General features: G+C 39.2%; 1 protein-coding gene across 1 annotated transcript; it reads right to left on the reverse strand.

Annotated features, from left to right (window-relative positions):
* Window positions 1-139: 139 nt before the first annotated feature.
* On the reverse strand, window positions 140-14,440 carry trappc6b (trafficking protein particle complex subunit 6B). The gene is made up of 6 exons (XM_003214389.4): window positions 14,116-14,440; window positions 9,097-9,164; window positions 7,203-7,320; window positions 2,394-2,477; window positions 1,882-1,975; window positions 140-404 (listed from the first exon to the last, which is right to left on the reverse strand). The coding sequence occupies exons 1-6, from the start codon at window positions 14,209-14,211 to the stop codon at window positions 373-375; spliced, it is 492 nt and encodes a 163-aa protein (XP_003214437.2). The 5' UTR covers window positions 14,212-14,440; the 3' UTR covers window positions 140-372.
* Window positions 14,441-18,598: the final 4,158 nt, after the last annotated feature.

Genomic DNA, 18,598 nt, shown 5'->3' on the forward strand with positions numbered 1-18,598 from the left:
TTAAAAACGCTTTTGTGAGCTAAAACTAGCATATTTCAATGAATGGTTAAATGTCACCTTAGTTGACAATCTCAGATAGATTTGTACCTTGAACAGATTCTTCATAGCGGTATCAAAATACTGCATGCTTAACCATATATTAGAATTCAACATTTAATTAAGGTTTCCATTACATATTTACAAAGTTGTAAAATACATTTTGGAGACAAAATGAAACATAACTTTTTAAAAATACATGAAAAGTGGCCATTGGCCTTGACAGTTACTTGCAGTTTTACAGAACATTTGACAGCTGCATGTACCTATAATTATAAATAAAATATACAGTTGATTTTAACATTTTACAAATGAAAAAGCAGATTCTGTACAGGTCTATATCTTCTGTATCATCACCTGAAATTTGCCTACAAAAAAAGAAACAAAGTTATAGTATATCTACCTTTCACAATAGAAGCAATTACCCATCTATCTCAAGTATGGGGAACTTTGTGGAGACCCTCCACAGAAAGCATTAGGTCCAAAAACACAAGCAAACAAAAATATCTCTGCTGACACCACTACCACTTTCGTGAACTGGGATTTTAGCTGATTTGTTTTTTTTATATAAAACACTGTTACAAGATGATCCTAAACTTTTCTATTCAAAAATAAATGCTATCTGAAATCAGCAGACATTGAAAATTTATTTTTTTAAAAGGGATACATGAAGGCAGTCCTATTTCAATCACTCCTACATCCCCAAAGATCCAACTACAAACGGCTTGGTACAACAGGGGCGGAGGGAACACAAAATGGTTCAGCATGACATATTTCATAAGATACACAAAAAGCTGTGAAATCTAGAGCAAGATCTAGTTCTATTATGTTTGACACTTCACAAGTAAGAATTTAACAAGAGTTTGAAAAGTTTCTGGAATCCCCCAGAATCTCCAGTCACCCTGGCAAAAGAAAACCTTTTCCAAACTGGGATTAAATCTAACCTAGAGACTGGGATGGCTAGTGGATTCTAGCTGTTGCCTAAAATTATTTTTTCCAAACCACTGTGCACCAATTCCAATGATGGCCCCAATTTGACAGCCATTAAAATTATTCTTAATGCAGAATTACCACTGATTTGGCTCGGTCTATCCAGCTGTAACTAACACTGGATTTAGCCCAGAACCCTGGTTTTGCTTTCAGATCAGTGGTTCCCAACCTTTTTTGACTTGTGACCATATTTTATAGAGGCAGATACCCCGATACATTAAAAATTAAAGCTATTGGCACTGCTACGGTGATAACTATGGTACTGAACCTTACAGTACTGCTCGGCTTGTGGTTGATTGTTCCTGGATGGCTGCTCAACTGGCCAAAGGAGGAAAATAATGCAATGTGCTAAGCATCAGATTTCTAGAAGCAGGATCTTTCGATTCATGTCAACATACAATTTATTATATTTTACAGAATTTTCTGGTATCGAAGAGAAAACATTGTCGCCCGCAAGAAACAAGGCTAGGTACTCAATGCATGTGTACTGAGAAACAATCACAAGCCGAGCAGCACCCTCATTCTGAATCTGGACTTCACAACAAGCTAATACAACGAACGAAAGATCATTAAACATTTATGCAAACAAACCTCTGTGCAGGACATGATTATATGATTTTTTGTTTTCTCTTATTAAATTTTTCACTGCATGGCAACCTCACAGAAAACCTTTGGGTTGGGAACCACTGCTTTAGATACACATTTCTCCATTCTTGTAATTATGATGATGTATTGCTCATTATTCACCTAATTTCATATTGTTTATGCATGTCAGTGTCTGAACAACTGCTTGATCTAGTGGAAGAGATGGTTAATACAAATATCTTTAATTTTACTAATAGGAAGTTCACTTACATGCTGGCATTGTCGAAACTTCAGCTGTAACAATACTCTTTATCCCCAGGTTTGACAAAGCACCTCTAATTAATCCACAAGTAAATGCCAAATACTAAAGAAAAAAAATCAGACAAAATTATTTCTTCCATGCCAGGGAAGTTCAGCATAAATGTACAGGTACTAAGTAAACAAAAGGAAGAAGAACTGTAATGGAAATGCTATCAAGCCAAGATTCATGACAACAGGGCAGGAATCTCCTGAGAGATAACTTCTTTTTTTTTTTTTTAGCTTTTATGGCCTTCTGAGTGGAAGGCATTTTTCCCATCATTCTCATTGGGAAAACAGCTGTGCCAGTTCTTGTGAAAGCACAGTTACCTCTGTCCCCACCCCACAAGTGTTTGGAGAGGTAGGGAACTGCAATTTCATCCCCTTTGCATAGACATACACAAAACAAACTATGTAGAGCTTACATTCAAACACACAGAAGAACCCACCGTTGAAGCTACTATTATGAACATCAGAATACATACCTTAGGAGCGTGTTCCAGATACTGTTTCCCAGCTGACATTTGAGTCAGGAGACGGAATTTGTTATCCTGAAGTACATAAATGCCCTGCAGAAAGATAACAATATTTTCCATATTAAACTTCCTTTATTGCGTGTGTATCCTGCTGTTGCCTGGACTGCCTGTGCAAGAACTGTTAGTGTGTCAATTTAGCAAGGAACCATGAACATAAGTAAACATCAGTGCACAGAATATGTCCAAATATACACTATATTAATGTTCTTGGCTCCACAGAATCTGGGGGGTACAGTGTGGAAAAAAGTAGTCAGATACCAATTGTACAAATTCTCCCACTTAAAAAGACGAGAGAGGCCTGTAATTGACATCATAGGTAGACTTCAACTAAGAGAGACAATATGAGAAAACACATCCAGAAAACCACATTGTCTGATTTTTCACTAATTAATTTGCAAATTGTGGTGGAAAGTAAGTATTTGGTCCATAACGAAAGTTCATCTCAATACTTTGTTATATATCCTTTATTGGCAATGACAGAGGTTAAACATTTTCTGTAAGTCCTCACAAGGTTGGCACACACTGTTGCTGGTATGTTGGCCCAGTCCTCCATGCAGATCTCAAGAGCAGTGATATTTTGGGGTTGTCGCTGGGCAACACGGACTTTCAATTTCCTCCAAATGTTTTCTATAGGGTTGAGATCTGGAGACTGGCTAGGCCACTCCAGGACCTTGAAATGCTTCTTATGAAGGCACTCCTTTGTTGCCCTGGTGTGCTTGGGATCATTGTCATGCCGAAAGACCCAGCCATGTTTCATCATCAGTGCCCTTCCTGATGGAAGGAGGTTTGCACTCAAAATCTCACGATACATGGCCCCATTCATTCTTTCATGTATACGGATCAGTCGCCATGGTCCCTTTGCAGAGAAACATCTCCAAAGCACAATGTTGCCACCCCCATGATTCACAGTAGGTATTATGTTCTTTGGATGCAACTCAGAATTCTTTCTCCTCCAAACACGAGTTGTGTTTCTGCCAAACAGTTCTACTTTGGTTTCATCTGACCATATGACATTCTCCCAATACTCTTCTGGATCATCCAAATGCTCTTTGGCAAACTTCAGTTGGCCCCAGACATGTACTGGCTTAAGCAGGAGGACACGTCTGGCACTGCAGGATTTGAGTCCCTGGCGGCGTAGTGTGTTACTGATGGTAGCCAACTCCATCAATAGAAGTGAGCTACTACAGGAACGACCAAAGAAACGTAATAACCGTATAATTTGGCCTCTGACCTTGACACAATATTCATCTAAAATTTCTAGGATTATTGCAAAACACTGGCATTTATTAGAAGACATTCCTGGTTGCCAAAACAAACCTATAATTGCACATAAAAGATCTAGAAATTTAAGAGATCTTATGATCCATTCAGAATACAACTCTCCTACTACATTCCATAAACCTACCACTAAGGGTCACACTAGCTGTGGCCACTGCAACTGTTGTCAGCAATCACTTAAGGGCAAAATATACTCTCATCCAACACTTAAAATTAATATCACATTGCAACATTTGACAACATGTTCTACTGATAATGTAGTGTACGTACTACAATGCCCATGTAAACTACTTTATATTGGAATAACTACCAGACCCCTTAAAACTAGGATAAGCGAACATCGTTCACGCATAAGAAATGGGTCCACTGACTCTTCACTGTATGTACACTTTAACGAAAAAGCCCATATGTACTATAGCTTTAAATTTTGCGCTTTGGAAAAAGTATTGCCCAGACCAAATGCAGATGTAAAAAAACTTCTTCTACAAAGAGAATCCTTTTGGATTTTTAAACTACAAACACTATTTCCTCAGGGGCTAAATGATAGAATCGAATACACCTGTTTTCTGTAGTATGTTCCTTACTTAAGAGGCATCCTGGAAATCTTTCATTTGCTCGCTATAGAACTCCACTTCAAACAGAGCCGGTATCATAGATAAGAATGTGAGTAGAGAGGTGTGTTTTTATTATATTGTTTATCATAACCTTTCCTTAGTAACGTGAATATGGGAGTTTCATATATCTATTGTGTATGTTATTTTTACTCCTTTATTTAGCATACTGAGTACAACTTGATTAAAACACAACACCCGAGGAAGTGAAAATGAAACAAGGGGAACATCCCGGGGAGACCTTGTTGTGTGTATATCATTTCCTGGCATTGCTATCTACAAGAAGAATTCCTTTGAACGTGTATCATTTCTTGGCATTGCAAACCAAAAGAATTCCTTTGAACATAAAAACTATTATTTTGGAGACTGAAAAACTTTACTTCAAGTGATAAAGACCAAAGACTCCACGCAACTCCAGGAAACATATTGACTGGTTGTCTCTTTATGTCCTTCAATAATATATGGTGTTAAGATTATAACATGAAATTGTACCATTGTGGATGATATTTTGAAAACTATTATTTTGATGAGAAATACTCTAATATAGAGCTGTTAGAATATTGATTTGTATTATAATTTGTGGGAATTTGTAAGTGTATATACACATACACTTTGCTCTACATTATTATAGATATTGTGCATTATTCGCGTGCTTGGGATCATTGTCATGCTGAAAGACCCAGCCATGTTTCATCATGCCCTTCCTGATGGAAGGAGGTTTGCACTCAAAATCTCACGATACATGGCCCCATTCATTCTTTCATGTATACGGATCAGTCGCCATGGTCCCTTTGCAGAGAAACATCTCCAAAGCACAATGTTGCCACCCCCATGATTCACAGTAGGTATTATGTTCTTTGGATGCAACTCAGAATTCTTTCTCCTCCAAACACGAGTTGTGTTTCTGCCAAACAGTTCTACTTTGGTTTCATCTGACCATATGACATTCTCCCAATACTCTTCTGGATCATCCAAATGCTCTTTGGCAAACTTCAGTTGGCCCCAGACATGTACTGGCTTAAGCAGGAGGACACGTCTGGCACTGCAGGATTTGAGTCCCTGGCGGCGCAGTGTGTTACTGATGGTAGCCTTTTGTCACGTTGGCCTCAGCTCTCTGCAGGTCATTCACTAACTCCCCCCGTTCTGGGATTTTTGCTCACCGTGATCATTTTGACCCCACGGGGTGAGATCTTGCATGAAGCTCCAAATCGAGGGAGATTATCAGTGGTCTTGTATCTCTTTCATTTTCTAATTATTGCTCACACCGTTGATTTCTTCACATGAAGCTGCTTGCCTATTGCAGATTCAGTCTTCCCGGTCTGGTGCAGGGCCACAATTTTGTTTCTGGTGTCCTTTGACAGCTCTTTGTTCTTCACCATAGTGGAGTTTGGAGTGTAACTGCTTTAAGAGGAGCCTCTTAAAGAAGAAGTTACGCGTCTGTGAGACCCAGAAATCTTGTTTGTAGGTGACCAAATACTTATTTTCCATCACAATTTGCAAATACATTCATAAAAAATCAGACAATGTGATGTTCTGGATGTATTTTCTCATGTTGTCTCTCATAGTTGAGGTCCACCTATGATGTCAATTACAGCCCTCTCTCATCTTTTTAAGTGGAAAAACTTGTACAATTGGTATCTGACTAAATACTTTTTTCACACTGTATATTGATGGATGTCCTTTAAGGGAACCCATGGACAAGTCACAACAATGATTCCCTCTGTCCCAATTTTAGTTCTTTTCCTGTTTCTCTTGTCCTCATGAATTTTTTCCTAAACTTCCAAGGTAAAATGTTAATCTTTTCAAATGTTCATTGTAATTTAGTTTCCTTCCAGATTGGGGTCTATTCAGGAGAAATAATTAAGAGAGAGAGCCTATATGAAGGAAATAAATTTCCAATATAGTGCAATAAACTAAATGCAAAGTTTGTGTGCATGTGTGTTTTTCAGGGGAGGGGTTTCAGAGTTTCCACCATATTCAGTAAACCACAAGAAGGCAAAGAACCACTTGGCTAAACTTTTGACTCCATTGTCAAGTACAGCTCTGTGGATTAAACTGTACTCATGTCAATCAGCTACTTGGGAGGGAGGGCTGGGGTTAGTGCATGTGTATCCACACACACTTATCTCTCTCCCTACAAAGCTATTTATTGCACACTCTAAAGTTTTCTTCATTCAGCTTCAACAAACCATTCAATATTAGGAGATAGAGAAAACTTTCCATCTGCCTACTTTCTCATCAGTATACATATCCGTATACATCTTCATCATATCCCTCGCCACAAAACACTTTTTCTAAGCTAAAAAAGGACCAAAAGCTATAATCTTGCACAAGAGGTCACTTTCAGTCCCTGGATCATTTTGACTGAACCTTTCTTCATTCAGTTCAAACTGTTTGAATTGAATACAGAAAATGCTAACTAGATAATTCTAGTAATTGTATATTTCAGTAAAATCCCAGCTATTTTAACTGGACATATTTGTCTCTGAAGCTCAATAAAAGCTCTCTCTCTCTCTCTCTCTCTCTCTCTCTCTCTCATATATATATACACACACTTTCTGATGTGACACAGGCCCGGGCTGTGGCACAGGCGGGAGAGCAAGCCAGTTGCAAACAGCTGCAATTAATCACTCTGACCAGGAGGTCATGAGTTCGAGGCCGCTCGGAGCCTATGTTTGTCTTGTCTTTGTTCTATGTTAAAAGGCATTGAATATTTGCCTATATGTGTAATGTGATCCGCCCTGAGTCTCCTTCGGGGTGAGAAGGGCGGAATATAAATGCTGTAAATAAATAAATAATAAATTAGTACTGACTGATACACGGAATGGATAATCACTCTTCAGATTCTGTATTCTTACAATAGAAATACCTGATGGTTGGTTCTGAGATTATCAATTTGCTTTTTAAATACTGTCGTCCAAAAATCTTTGCAGATAAACTTCATTATATCTAATTCATCCTTGAATCTGGCAGTATCTTTGGTAAACCTAAGTGAAAGCAATCCAAAATAGAAGCAACATGTTGTTATTGTCACATAAGTTAAAAAACAGCAGTCATGAAAATAATGAATTACATACAGAAACAATCCTTAAATAGAAAGGGTGGAAAAATTATAATCCACTATTGTAGGATTGCAATTCCAGACAGATCTTGCAAGTCTAGTAAGGAATGGTGGGAGTCATTCTAATCTAGAAAATGACAATCTGATCGCTTTGCTGAACAGGAAAGAAAGATGAAACACTGGCACATTATCTTGGCTGGCAGTGAGAGAAGGGCCAAGTCTAGAAACATCACTTTTTAAGATAACGGTATTAGACTAAAACACCCCTAGCAGCCTTCAAGTTGCACCAATCCATTTTAATGGAAGAGAGTTAAGGAATATTAAAGGAGGAAACATAACTCAATGGTAAAGCATATGCATTCTGCATGGCTGAAGGCAGGTACCATCTATTGCTGATTTTTTAAAAGTTCAGATGGCATGAAAGACCTTTATCTAAGACACAGAGAACTGTCAATAGAATAAAGTCAGCGAGACAGAAAAATAATCCAAATTTATGTAGAACCCCTTTCTATTTTCATGTGACATTAAACTAATGCACATTATTAACAACACCTATTGCAATGCCATTGATTAAACAATAGCAGGCATTTTTTTTAAAAAAATAAACGTTTTTCTCCGTTTCCTTTCCTAATATATATAAATATTGCATGCATTCACTTCTATGGATTTAATAGCCATGGTCAAAGTATAAGCCAGGGGCTGCTTATGGCATCAAGGTTATTTTACACAGCTCTTGACCCATCCAACCATCTTGAAGTGCCTTTTTTCTGCCTATAAAAGGATGACCTGCTCTTCTAGAAGCCTTCAGGAGCAGCAATGTCTCTTTAAAATACCAAGGGTTGCAGCCCTCATACATGTTTTAATATTTAGAACTGCAAAGAGTCAGAAGGACAGAATATTGGTACCCCAGATCCACTGCAGATATTGGTGCTCTTTGCCTAGCTGGAGCATTAATCCTACATAGATCAGACTCACTGAAATAATGGGAGCTGTTCATCAAAAAGATTAATAAATGTCAATAGAGTAACATTAAGTATGACTAATATTAGATTTAGCCCTAATTAAATTTTAGATATTGTTTAGATATTTTTCAGTACAACATGAATCCAAGGAGACATGTCCTTAAAATGGAAACAAAACATAATTGTGACATTATGAACTATGAGAAATTTCAATTAACATATAAAGAAATAAAATATGATTTCAAAGCTCTCAGAATTGTAACACTACGGTTTTCACACTTTTCCAGATCAACTTTTATCCTCAAAGTTCAACACAGGACCCATTTTTAATTTCTTATCAAGCCAGTCTCTTCTCTGCTCATCTTCATTTTATCTCTTTCTTTTTAGAATGTAAATACCAGTAAATAAAAGAAAATAGCACTGGTGCCCCACAGATGGAAGCCAACTGAGTAATGCAAAGTATAACATAGTGTGGAAGACTGGTCTTCACATTCCCTTATTCAAGTCAGTACCCTGTGATTTCACAAAACCCTACAAACTTTAGCAACCAATGTTTTAACCCTTAATTGACCACTTCTATAGATGCAGAGCATAATTATAAACAATTTCTCTTACAGAACTACTGAGTCTTTATTGAAAGTAGAATTTTTCAGGATTAGCATACTGTTCCTAGAAGGATAGGTGGAAACCTGCTAGAAAGTCTGTAGAGAATACGTTGAGAATGTATGCATTCCACTCACCTTTCTATTAAACCCTGTCCTACTCTAAATCCCATGTTTTCCAGTTTAGTGATGCATCTTCCATTTTCCTACAAGGTAAAAAAAAAACAATCTTGTGCTAAGTGCAAATGTGGACACAAAATATATCAGAAGAATATACATACACACATATTTTAATTTATTTTTGAAGTTTTTTTTTAAAAAAACTCCTTCACTTCCTTGATTTTACAATAGTTCAACATGACACTTGAAATGGGCAGAAGGGTTCTGTGATGTAAGAACTCATGGCAATAGAAAAGGATATTCTAAATTAATAAAGAAGCAGGTAATCTAGGCAACAAAACTGCAGTCTCAAAGGACTATTTCACAGAGGACCAGAAGTGCTACTGCATACCTTCCTAATATCCCAATTTGGTAGAGACAGTCCTGATTAATCCTGTCTTCCCACCTGCTCCAATGTTTTTAAAAATGTTCCAGATTCTTGCTTCTCCTCCCACTTTTTCCCTTTGGCCAGTTTTCATCAACTGCAGCAAACTAAGTTCAAAATGAAAAGGGTACTTTGCATTCAATTAACTCAGTGGAGGAAGAGGAGGAGTGCATTTACACTGTACAATTAATGCTATGGAATCCACTTTGTAAAACTATAACTCCCATGGTTCCATAGCATTGAGCCACGGCAGTTAGTGATGTCAAGCTGCAGTAATATACAACATAGATGTATCCGAAGAGGCAGATTCCTCAGAAAGAGGAGGAGGAGGATGGAGATTAAGATGCTATAGGTGGATACATTGGGGAGACCGCAAATGATAACATTATTAATAATAATAAGGATTGAGAATTATAAGCTATTAAGGCAGCATACACTGAGGAGATTGCAAATAATAATAAGAAGAAGGATCAAGATTATAAGCTGTTACAGGCAGATATATTGGGGAGACTGTAAATAATAATAACAGCAACAACAATACTAATAATGACGAGAATTATAAGCTATTAAGGGAGCATACACTGGGGAAACCACAAATAAGAAGGATCGAGAAATAAGCTGTACTGGATACATTAGGGAGACTGTAAATCAGGGGTCCCCAAACTAAGGCCCGGGGGCCGGATGCGGCCCTCCAAGGTCATTTACCTGGCCCCCGCCCTCAGTTTTATAATATAATATTTTTATATCAGTTTTAATAATATAATATACTAGCTGTGCCCGGCCACGCGTTGCTGTGGCGTTGTCTGGTGGTGTTGGTGAGAAATTGTTGAGGTAGTGGTGGTATTGAAAGTCTGTTGTATGGTTGTCTTTATGTTTAGTATGCACACTGAAGTGGATTATATGGCAGTGTGGAGTCAAGATAATCCAGTTCAAAGCAGATAATACAAGATTCTAAATGGGTTATATAGTTGTGTGGAAGGGCCTTGAGTCTACACTGCCATATAATCCAGTTAAAATCTGGGGAAGAGGCCTAAGTGAGGCCTAACTGTGCCTGTCCCCTGGGCTGAGCAGGTTTCTAGGAAACCAAGTGGGCGGAGCTTTGCCTTCAAACTGGCAGCAATTGGATAAAAACTGTTATTCCTCTCCCTGTAATTAGGACTTTATTTTTCTTTTCTTTTTGTTGTATCAACCTAGAGCCGTGAATGATGGGTTGTGTTGTTAAATTTCGAGGTTGGGGGGCCTGTAGTTTTGTTGTTTTGTCCGCTGCCCTGATGCCATCACTCTTTTATATATATAGATTGTATATACATATAATATTGATAATAATCTTATGTTATACAATATAATACTAATAGTAATACCATATAATAATATTAATTATATGTTATATATTACATATTATATAATAGTATAGTGGTATAGTTCAATATAGTAATATACAATGCTAATATTGTGTTATGCTAATAATATAATATATTGTATGTACATACACCTGCTCTGAGTCCCCTTCTGGGTGAGAAGGGTGGGATATAAATGTAGTAAATAAATGCAGTAAATAAATAATTAATTTTAGACTTAGGCTCGGCCAAAGTCTGACATGACTTGAAGGCACACAACAACAACAATCCTAATTAACTTGACTATCTCATTGACCAGTAGTAGGCTCACACTTTCCATTGAAATCCTAATAGGTTTATGTTGGTTAAAATTGTTTTCATTTTTAAATATTGTATTGTTCTTTTGTTGTTGTTGTTGTTGTTGCACTACAAATAAGACATGTGCAGTATGCATAGAAATTTGTTTGTATTTTTTTTTCAAATGATAATTCGGCCCCTCAACAGTCTGAAAGATTGTGGACCGGCCCTCTGCTTCAAAAGTTTGGGGACCCCTGCTGTAAATGATGATAATAATAATAACAATAATGATCATAATTATAATCATAATAATAGAAGAAGAATCAAGAATCAAGAATTATACGCTATTAAGGAGACATACATTGGGGAAACTGCAAATAAGAAGGAGGATTGAGAATTATAAGCTGTTAAGGGTGGATACATGGGGGAGACTTCAAATAATAACAACAACATTAATAAGGATCGAGAATTATAAGCTGTTAAGGGTGGACACATTAGGGAGACTGCAAATAATAATAATAATAATAATAATAATAATAAGGATCATGGAAAAAATATAGTATGGACTGTCGATATTACGATCCTAGGTGACAACAGAAGCCATGAGAAGCAACTGGAAAAGCTGACGCGATACGAGGATCTAAAGATCGAACTGCAAAGGCTCTAGCACAAGCCAGTGGTGATCGGCACACTGGGTGCAGTGCCTAAAGACCTTGGCCAGCACTTGAAAACAATCAGTGCTGACAAAATTACCGTATGTCAGCTGCAAAAGGCCACCCTACTTGTATCTGCATGCATTATTCGGCAATACATCACATAGTCCTAGACACTTGGGAAGTGTCTGACGTGTGATGCAATACAAAAGCCAGCATAGTGATCTAGTTTGCTGATCTTGTTGTGTATCAAATAATAATAATAATAATAATAATAATAATAATAATAATAATAATAATAATAAGGGAAACTGCAGAAAAGAATGATTGAGAATTACAAGCTGTTAAGGGTGAATACATTGGGAAGACTGCAAATAATAATAATAATAATAATATAAGAAGGATCAAGAATTATAAGCTATTGAGGGAACATGCATTGAGAAAACTGCAAATAAGGATTGAGAATTATAGGCTGTTGAGGGTGAATACATTGGGAAGACTGCAAATAATAATAATAATAATAATAATAATAATAATAATAATAATAACGAATGACGAAAAACAACAGGAAAAACTCAGCCGCTATCAGGACCTCAAGATTGAACTTCAAAGACTCTGGCAGAAACCAGTGCAGGTGGTCCCGGTGGTGATGGGCACACTTGGTGCCGTGCCAAAAGATCTCAGCCGGCATTTGGAAACAATAGACATTGACAAAATTACGATCTGTCAACTGCAAAAGGCCACCCTACTGGGATCTGCACGCATCATTCGAAAATACATCACACAGTCCTAGACACTTGGGAAGTGTTTGACTTGTGATTTTGTGAAACGAAATCCAGCATATCTATCTTGTTTGCTGTGTCATACAATAAAATAATAATAATAATAATATAATAAAATGAGCACGCAAAGATACTGTAGGACTTCCAAATCCAGACTGACAAAGTTCTGGAACACAACACACCAGACATCACAGTTGTGGAAAAGAACAAGGTTTGGATCATTGATGTTGCCATCCCAGGTGACAGTCGCATAGATGAAAAACAACAGGAAAAACTCAGCCGCTATCAGGACCTCAAGATTGAACTTCAAAGACTCTGGCAGAAACCAGTACAGGTGGTCCCGGTGGTGATGGGCACACTGGGTGCTGTGCCAAAAGATCTCAGCCGGCATTTGGAAACAATAGACATTGACAAAATCACCATCTGCCAACTGCAAAAGGCCACCCTACTGGGATCTGCACACATCATCAGAAAATACATCACACAGTCCTAGATACTTGGGAAGTGTTCGACTTGTGGTTTTGCGAAACGAAATCCAGCATATCTATCTTGTTTGCTGTGCCATACAACGTCGTCGTGTTGATAATAATAATAATAATAATAATAATATAAGAAGGATCAAGAATTATAAGTTATTGAGGGAACATGCATTGAGAAAACTGCAAATAAGGACTGAGAATTATAGGCTGTTGAGGGAGGGTGAATACATTGGGAAGACTGCTAATAATAATAATAATAATAATAAGGATCGAGAATTATAAACTGTTAAGGGTGAATACATTGGGAAGACTGCAAATAATAATAATAAGGATCGAGTATTATAAACTGTTAAGGGTGAATACATTGGGAAGACTGCAAATAATAATAATATAATAAGGATCAAGAATTATAAACTGTTATGGGTGAATACATTGGGAAGACTGCAAATAATAATAATATAATAAGGATTGAGAATTATAAACTGTTATGGGTGAATACATTGGGAAGCCTGCAAATAATAATAATAATAATAAGGATCGAGAATTATAAACTGTTAAAGGTGAATACATTGGGAAGACTGCAAATAATAATATAATAATAATGATATAGAATTATAAGCTGTTAAGGGAGCATACAATTTGGAGGGACCCATGTATGAGGCGCTTATGGAGTTTGGGGTTTCTGGAGTCAGGGATGTCCCCAAAGGCTCCTCTGGCATCATCCATGTTTTGATATTAAGGCCTCCCCTCTCGGCAAAGGGGGGGGGGGGGGCTCGACAGCCAGAGAAGATGTATCTATACTGCAGAAGTAATGCAGTCTGGCACCACTTTAACGGCCATGGCTCAGTGCTATGGGACCGTAGGATCTGCAGCTTGGTAAGGCGAGCCCCATTATTATTATTATTATTATTATTATTATTATTATTATTATTATTATTATTATTTGGGGGGGGTAGCCTAAAGACATCTATCTGGATTGTAGCCTTGAGCCAGGGCAGTGAAAGCGGTGCCAAAAGTGCGCCAATTCGACAGTGTAGCCTGGCCCCAAGGCCGTTACTGACTCACCCCGTCTCCCTGCTCGGCGGCGCGGTAGAGGCCCGCCACCATCTCGTTGTGGAGCAGCAGGAAGAGGGCCTCGTCCGCCATCTCCGCCTTGTTCATGCCGGGCCTCCCAGGGCGACGCAAGGCCCGCTCCTCCTCCACGGCGCTTCCTCTCCGCCTTCCTCCTCCTCCTCCTCCAAGCCCAGCGCCTCCCGAAGGCCCGGCAGGAGGAGGAGCTGCTAAGCAGGCCTGGGAAAACTTCAGTCCTCCCTCTAGGTGTTTTGGACTTCAACTCCCACCATTCCTAACAGCCTCAGGCCCCTTCCTTTTCCCCCTCAGCCGCTTAACAAATGCTACGTTCAGGAAAGGACACGAGGGATCCTCTCACGTCTGCACCTGTGGACAAGTCTACATAGGGACAAACCAAACACCAAGGAACATGAAAGGCCCTGCAGACTAACTCAACCAGAGAAGTCAGCCATAGCAGAGGACTTGATGACCCAACCTGGACACAGCATATTACAGTAGAGTCTCACTTATCCAAGCCTCGCTTATCCAAGCTTCTGGATTATCCAAGCCATTTTTGTAGTCAATGTTTTCAATATATCATGATATTTTGGTGCTAAATTCATAAATACAGTAATTACAGTATAACATTACTGCGTATTGAACTACTTTTTCTGTCAAATTTGTGGTATAACATGATGTTTTGGTGCTTAATTTGTAAAATCATAACCTAATTTGATGTTTAATAGGCTTTTGCTTAATCCCTCCTTATTATCCAAGATATTCGCTTATCCAAGCTTCTGCCGGCCCGTTTAGCTTGGATTAGTGAGACTCTACTGTATTTGAGAACACAGAAATGCAGGACCACTCTCACAACCACCATGTCACACTGCACAGAGAAGTCATGGAAATCCACAAGCATGTGGACAAGTTCAACAGAAAAGAGTAAACCATTAAAATGAACAAAACCTGGCTACCAGTATTTTAAAAAACTCTAAAATCAGGCCAGTAAATAAAGAGCAACACAGAGGAATTCCAGACATGAATCAATCAGGGCCAGCTAACACCTTCCAAAAAGGATCCCTCCCCAGGCAGGAAGCAGCCAGGCTTGGAAGCTAAAAGGTCGTTCAATGCTAATAAAGCTGGCCAATTGCAACATTCCCACTTGCCTCCGGCAGACAAGAGTTCTTTCTCCCACCTGGAACTTCCACAGATATATAAACCCCACTTCCCTAGTTTTCAACAGACCTCACAACTTCTGAGGATGCCTGCCATAGATGTGTGCAAAACGTCAAGAGATAATGGCCATACAGCTCGGAAAACTTACAGCAACCCATTAATCAGGATTGTTATTGTTGTGTGCCTTCAAGTCATTTCAGACTTAGAGCAACCCTAAGTCTAGGGCAGGAGGCAAGCAAATGACCTTGGAAAGCCACATCCGGCCCACGAACCTTAGTTTAGGGACCCCTGGAATAGACATTTATGGTGATTAATATAAATTACAGTCCGCAATCTTATTGGTTCAAAAGTACATCCGTGGTTGCAACGTTTACGGTTGGAGATTGGTGTACAGTATGGTGGGAAACTTGATAAACCTTTTAATTGCAGCAATTTTGGAGCTGGTCTTCTGTATCCATGCTGCCCCCTTCTGCCCGCAGGAGTTAATCAGCCTGGAATGGGATTACTTTGGGGAAACAATGTTTGCTGATTGATATCAGCTGGCAGAGGGGAACGTTTCCTTGATTGAACAATAAATGGATGGTTATTCCAAAATGATGGGATTGGCTTTCTTGGAGGAGAGTCAATTGTGTTGCGTATGGGATAGGAGCATTCTCTGTGCATACCTAGAATCATATAATCACAGAGTTGGAAGGGACCTCACGGGCCATCCAACCCCCTGCAAGAAGCAGGAAAATCTCATTCAAAGCACCCCCGACAGATAGCCATCCAGCCTCTGCTTAAAAGCTTCCAAAGAAGGAGCCTCCACCACACTCCGGGGCAGAGAGTTCCACTGCCAAACAGCTCTCACAGTGAGGAAGTTCTTCCTAATGTTCAGATAATCCTTACATAATCTTTGGCTGCACTTTTCTGTAAATTCATCAGGTGGTGCTAGAAATAATATTATACAAAAGCTGACTGGCACAACCTGAGGATCACAACCAAACACAGTGAAGACATCTGCCTTTGCGCTTTGCTACTCTGCTGCTGAATACACATGCCTGGTGTGGAATACATCTCACCACGTTAAAACAGTGGATGTGGCTCTCAATTAGACATGCCACATTATCACAGGATGTCAATGCCCTACACCACTGGAGAAATTATACTGTATAGCTGGTATTGCACCACCTGACATCCATCGGAAGGACGCAGCCAGCAATGAAAGGACCAAGGCAGCAACATCTCCAGCCCATCCTCTGTTCGGATATCAGTCAGCATGCCAATGCCTTAAATCAATAAATAGCTTTCTAAGATCTACAGAGGTACTCATAGGAAGACCACAGCAAGTGAGAGTCCAAAAGTGGCAGGCTAAAACCTGGAACCTCAATCCGTGGCTGATATCGGATGAGAGACTCCCTCCTGGGCACACAGAAGACTGGGTGACTTGGAAAGCTCTGAACAGACTGTGCTGTGGCACTACAAGATGCAGAACCAATCTTAAGAAATGGGGCTACAAAGTGAAGTTCACGACATGCGAGCGTGGAGAAGAACAAACCACAGATCACTTGCTACAATGCAGCCTGAGCCCTGCCACATGCATAATGGAGAACCTTCTTATAGTGGAACCAAATTTGGCATTATACTAAATGTCCTTTGACCAGAAGTGGCCAGCTTCTGTTAAAAGGACACTTAGTATAATGCCAAATTTGTAATTTTGTTTTGAAGATTTTTTTTTATTAATGATAGCTATAGTCTCAATTAGCTTCTGACACGATTTTTTAAAAAGTTCAGCGGTTTCCAAATCTTATCCACAGAACTGTAACTCTACACCTTATTTGTTTAATCAAAACACTTTTTCAATCATGTTACGCAAATTCAAATATGAGGGTTGAATGAAAAGTAATGCCTCCATCTTCATTACTTGGGTTTGGATGGGAATATTTTAATAAATCTTACGCAGAAATAATTCTTAGAATGTGCTCTTTAACTACCACTATTCACTTTTCCACATAATCACCAGACAATTGGATACATTTCTGCCAACGATGAACAAGTTTTCTGAAGCCGTCACAGAAGAAATCGACACTCTGTTTCCGCAACCAGCGTCTTCCAGTACCCATCGTGCACAGATCTTTCGATAGCCAAGCAAAGCAATAATGTGACCCACACGTTCTTGTGAAATGCCGATTATGCTTGAAATTTCTCTCTGAGTGATACGACGATCGTCCTGAATCAATCTGTCACCCTTCTGCTTTTGAAACTCGGTGGTTGCTGTCACAGGACATCCAACTCTTTGTTTGTCACGCAAGTCAGATGTTCCCACCTCGACATCTTTAAACTTACTCACCCAACAATGCACAGGACTCCCATCAACACAGTCACCATAAACAGCTTGCAATCTCTGATGAATTTCCTTTCGGGTGACACTTTCTGCTGTTAAGAATTCAATGACTGCACGTTGCTTAAGTTACATTGACCAACCGTCTGCGCAGGGTTCCATACTTCACACTTTAACAACACAACTGTTCAATGCTAAGGCTTCCCGCCAAATGGAACTGTAGAGGAGAGTCTACTGAACAAGCCAGTACCTGCTGCATACCAGTACTGCCATCTGTTGAGGAGTTACGAAGGTGGAGGCATTATGTCTCCCAATTTTCTATATACCACTCTGAATATGCGTACTCAGCAACAGAGTAGCAAAGCACAAGGGAAAGTGTCTTCACTGTGTCTGGTTGTAATCCCCAGGTTGCGCCAGTCCGCTTTCATATATTACTTCTAACACCCACTTTTTGCATGATGGTCAGACAGTGCTTCTTATAAGTCAGAGCGCGGTCCCAGGTATTTTGGTGAGCTGCAATGCTCTAGTGGGATTCCTTCCCAGGTAATCCGCATAGCTCGAGATGCTTGTCTGTTCTGACCCTGAGCACCTGGTATTGATTGGTGGTTTCCCATTCCCACACTAACTAGGGCTGGCCCTGCTTAACCTCCAAGGTCAGACAATGTGGTGCATTAAGGGTAATAAATATATAAAAGCACAGAGATCACTGGGCTTAAATATATGGTCTGTTGGTTTTATTGTGTCTTATGCTATTAAATCCAGTGGTTAACTTTCACAATCCCGATCAAACGATTTCTTTTTCAGAAATTCCACAGAATTGCATTTAGCCCCGCCCTTTGCACTTAAGAACGCCTCCTAACTCACAGAGGCGCGAAAATAGTAGGGCGGGGAATACAGTGCAGAGAGGAAACCTACCTCCAATCACTGATTGGCGACATGGTTGTGCCGCTTGCCATCCGGTTGGCTACTGGTGGTGTCATTCAACTCCCAGCAGGATTCTTT

The sequence above is a fragment of the Anolis carolinensis genome, chromosome 1 (assembly GCF_035594765.1).
Source record: "Anolis carolinensis isolate JA03-04 chromosome 1, rAnoCar3.1.pri, whole genome shotgun sequence".
Taxonomy (NCBI): Eukaryota; Metazoa; Chordata; class Lepidosauria; order Squamata; family Dactyloidae; genus Anolis; species Anolis carolinensis.

Coding starts and splice junctions, on each gene's coding strand:
- trappc6b (XM_003214389.4), bottom strand. CDS start 14,211: ATGAACAAGGCGGAGATGGCGGACGAGGCCCTCTTCCTGCTGCTCCAC. Junction 9,165..14,115: donor CCGCCGAGCAGGGAGACGGG/GTGAGTCAGTAA, acceptor TTTACCTTGTAG/GAAAATGGAAGATGCATCAC. Junction 405..1,881: donor AGTTTCGACAATGCCAGCAT/GTAAGTGAACTT, acceptor CTTTTTTTGTAG/GCAAATTTCAGGTGATGATA.